The sequence below is a fragment of the Raphanus sativus genome, chromosome 9 (genome assembly GCF_000801105.2).
Source record: "Raphanus sativus cultivar WK10039 chromosome 9, ASM80110v3, whole genome shotgun sequence".
Taxonomy (NCBI): domain Eukaryota; kingdom Viridiplantae; phylum Streptophyta; class Magnoliopsida; order Brassicales; family Brassicaceae; genus Raphanus; species Raphanus sativus.
Window position 1 is genome coordinate 15585113 of NC_079519.1, and position 4606 is coordinate 15589718.

General features: G+C 34.1%; 1 protein-coding gene across 1 annotated transcript; it reads right to left on the reverse strand.

The window, feature by feature from the left end:
• Positions 1 to 336: 336 nt before the first annotated feature.
• On the reverse strand, positions 337 to 1829 carry LOC108812692 (uncharacterized protein At4g06744). Its single transcript, XM_018585061.2, has one exon. It carries the CDS (start codon positions 1659 to 1661, stop codon positions 486 to 488), a length of 1176 nt encoding a protein of 391 aa, XP_018440563.1. The 5' UTR covers positions 1662 to 1829; the 3' UTR covers positions 337 to 485.
• Positions 1830 to 4606: the final 2777 nt, after the last annotated feature.

The following is a 4606-nucleotide window of genomic DNA, read 5'->3' on the forward strand; positions in this document are numbered from 1 at the left end:
ATGGGTTGGCACGGTCTGTAGATTCAGTACGATGTGAAGGTAAAACCTCGGTTTAGTTAGCTGGTAAACAAGAACGCCACCTTGGGCCGTGTCCATGAACCAAAAAATTCGGTGCTCGATTTTGGTTCTATCAAAAAGTGATCGCAGCGATATCTTATTTATTTCCCAGCCTATTTTAGTTCATCTTGATAGCTTGTTTTTCAATCGGCAGAAATGGTCGCAGCAACTGAGTATCAAACAGAGCCTAGATAGATATTGATATTTTTATTTTGGAAATATACAAAATTAATTTGTATGTATAAATCTAAAACGACAATTAAAATAAAACTGAGATAATAATAGTTAACAAAAACAAGATTATATTTGTATTTCAAACACAACACAACTCTTGCCCTTCTCTTACAATAATTTTCTTGGTGGAAACATTGTTCGATTATTTTCATTACAATGAAGAGATCAAACACGCTGATATATGATAATGAGCTTCAAGGTGAGGGGGCCACCATGGGCTTAAAAGCACTAGAGGAGGAAGAAGATATGTGAGAATACCCACAAGGAAGAAAACTATGAAACCATGCGTGAGGACAGTAGTACTTAGGTTTGACAAAGAACTCCGCACATTCTTCAAGAGATCTTTGTCCTGGGAAGAAAGGAATACAGTTATTCCTAACGTTAAGAACACCTCTTTCAACCAAAATCTTACACCAAGGCCCCACGTGTGTGAAATAGTTATCAGACAAAGATAAGTTGACAAGATTATCCCGGAGGAGCATGCACACTGCCTCTGGGATTGCCCCAAACAAGAGATTCCCAGCAAAGTTGAGCTGCTCCACATTCTCTAGACACGTAAGTGAAAGGGGTAAAGGACCCGTGAGCTTGTTTCCACCAATATCAATAACTGATGCTCCCTTGAGTAATCCGATTTCGTAAGGGATACAACCCGTAAAGTCGTTATTCAAGAAGAGCACCTCTGTTAACATTGTCATAGATCTTAGGATGCTTCTCGGGAGTGGACCGGTGAACTTATTTTCTGCTAAAGTTAAAAAAAGGAGGTGACTATCGCCAGGTATCTCGGGGAGGCTCGCAGTAAAGGTGTTGTCATTAATGAAGAGAACGTCGAGGTTCTGACCAAAGATTTGTGGTGGGATTGAACCGGAGAAAGAGTTGAAACGGATGTCAAGAAATGTCAAACCGCGCATGCCAACTACCGCGGTCGGAAACTGACCGGTGAATTTATTGTTGCTGATGTCGAGTTCATAGAGATACTTGAGATTAACGATCTTTGAAGGGATGGTACCACCAAAGTTGTTTGAATTTACATGAAACAGAGCTAAATCTGGGAGTTGATCGATGAATCCTTCAATGGAGGGAGCAAATAGCTGGAAACCATTGAAATCGATGGAAGCGACAGTGACTGCTGTTTTGTTGTCCGGAGGATTGTCACAGTGGAAGCCTCTGTAACTGCAAATGTCTGAACCTATCCATGTCTGTGTTACCTTAAACGGGTCGAGAGTTATGAGTGACTTGAATCCCTGGATCACTGGGTACACCACTTCAAGCCTTTTGTCAAGAAAAGTGAGTCTCTCTTCTTCCCTGCTTCTTGTCTCTTGTAAACCAATGACGCTAAATAGGAACATAGCCAAAAGAAATGGATTCTTCATCTTTGCAGCAGAAGGATATGTGTTAGAAATGAAAGAGATGACTCAAACAAATTTCTTCGACAATAGTCTTAGTTTTTATTCTGGGATCATGTTTATAAATTTCTCGTAACATGTTTAAACTATCATAGTGTATTATTTTGTATTGTAGGGTGACTAGACGTTTGCATTCAGTGACCGTGATACTATTTTAAAGTAATTTAATTATTATTAGATTGGACCGGATAACCAGAGGTGAATCCACTCGAAGAGGTGTGGAGTCAGTTACCACCACATGGGAGTTCAACAATTCTCTCATGATCCTATTTCTATTTAATTTTATTTTTTATTTAAATTTAAATTAAAAGTACGTAAAATAGCCAAAAAACCTATGAATTTCAAAATACTTACTGACCCATGCCATTCCTATCCTATCCAGAATTCGACCCATAATCCGACCCATAATAGAACTGTAATAGAACTGTAATATGTAAAACTTGTATCACTCGTACATCTAGTACTTATCTATTTAGTAATACTTTACAACTGTTAATAAAAATTAGTATTACTTGTACAACTGTTATATGTATTACTCGTACAACTACGACATATTTAAATTTAACTATACTATGTAAAACTTGTATCACTCGTCCAACTACTATTTATCAAGCTAATATTAGTTGTACAACTGGTGTATAGTATAACTTGTAAAATTGTGCTATGTATTACTTATATAACTACTTGTAGAACATAGGTAAGTAGTATAACTTGTGTTACTCTTACAACTAACACTTATGTTTTCAGTATAACTTGTATTACAAGTACAACTATTTTCAGTTTTCAATTGTATTAGATTTTCTATGTATTACTTGTATAACTCGTACAACTAAAACAGATTTAAGTATGCAACTTGTAATACTAGTACAAATTTCTATAACTGTAATAGAGCTTGTGTATTACTAGTATTACTAGTATAACTCGTATTTGTATAACTTGTGTTACTCGTACAACTAGCACTTGTGTAACCAGTATAACTAGTTTTACCAGTATAATGTTTTTTTTATTCAGGGTGAGGAGATGGCTGGAGGAGCAATCAAACCACACAGATTTTACTTCCAACCGGGCGAGTATGGGAAGCCTTGTAAGCTCTTCTCAAGGTGTCATCAAAAGCATTTCATCCACAGTTCAAACATATTTTCCATATGGAGTACTCGTCAAGGAGAAAGGTCATGTGATTGTGGATGTTGTTGCTTCACATCATACAAGTCGACAAGAAGAGACGGGCTTGGTTTTAGATGTTGGTGTTGCTTTTGTGTAACAATAAGATTTGTGTTGATGTTGTGAAACTTAAGACTTGGTGTTGCTTTTTTCAAACTTAGAACTTGTGTGTTTATGATTTAGTAGTGAACTTGTATTTGTCATATTTTGGTTGAACTGGATAGGTTTTTCGTATAACTAATACTATCAAGTAAACTATGGCAAAACCTAATACATAGTTGTACGAGAATTTGAGTTGTACAAGTTTGTTCATAGTTGTATTTTGGTAGAGAATTTGAATTGTGTAGTTGTAAAACATTAAAAATATATATACCTCAGTTGTACAACCTTTGAATTCTTAAATGCATAGAACCACATACAAAGGAATCATTAGTTTTGCTAAAATATATTATGTGTAAGTTTTCCAAAAATATAGCGAACAAACTAGTAAACCAACCTTTAAAGTATAAGGTAGATCAAGGAAACTTATGTAATTGTCTAATAATTGCAATTTTGTTTTGGAAAAACTTCAAATAATTAGGATGGACCACTCTAAGGACATTCCAACTTGTATAGTCTGTTGTTATTTAATTATAGAAAGCCAAATGGAATTTTAAAATGTTATATTTGAAGAAGTTTTACCAGTATTTCATTCCTCGTGTATATAATGTAGTTGTACTAGTTGTCATAGTATTACACCATATAGTTATACTAGTGTACCAGTATTTTAGTTGTACAATCTAATACATAGTTATACGAGAATTTGAGTTGTACAAATTTGTTCATAGTTGTATTTTCGTAGAGAATTTGAATTGTGTAAATGTACAACATTAAAAATATATATACCTCAGTTGTACAATCTTTGAATTCTTAAATGCATAGAACCACATACAAAGGAATCACTAGTTTTGCTAAAATATATTATGTGTAAGTTTTCCAAAAATATAGTGAACAAACTAGTAAACAAACCTTTAAAGTATAAGGTAGATCAAGGAAACTTATGTCATTGTCTAATAATTGCAAACAAATTTGGTAAAACTTCAAATAATTAGGATTGACCACTCTAAGGACATTCCAACTTGTAGGGGTGGGCGTTCGGATACCCGTTCGGGTTCGGATCGGGTATTTCGGATTTTCGGGTATTTCGGTATAGGAGTATAAAACCCGTTCGGGTATTTCTGTACTTCGGGTCGGGTTCGGGTATTTTTATTTCGGGTTCGATTATTTCGGGTCGGGTTTTCCGATATTTAGATTTTGCAAAAAAAAATTAACTTCTTCATTTCTCAAGTTTTTTTTTTTAAAAAAATATAAATTTTACTTAACTGATATTTTATTTTTAATACATTGAATGATTTGAAGATAAAATCTTAAAAATAAAATACACTAATTTGATTATTGTTTTAAAATTTTAGCTATAGCTTTTGTTAATGCATGAAACTAAAATTTGGACATGCATTTTAAGCATTTTAAGTGAGCAAAAAATTAATTTTCTTGCAATTATATGTATATTACCTAATTTTAAACCATGTGTATAATTAATATAAGTATTTTGAATAAAATTAGAGAAGTAAACTATGAATATATGGTTAATAGTACATAAGTTCGGTTATTTTCGGATATCCATTCGGGTTCGGGTATTACCCGTTCGGGTTCGGATATCCAATCTCTCATAATTCAATACCCGTTCGGGTATTTTGCTACTTCGGTTCGGA

What these genes read in the sequence shown, in the direction of transcription:
- LOC108812692 (XM_018585061.2), bottom strand. Translation starts at nt 1,661, where the DNA reads ATGAAGAATCCATTTCTTTTGGCTATGTTCCTATTTAGCGTCATTGGT.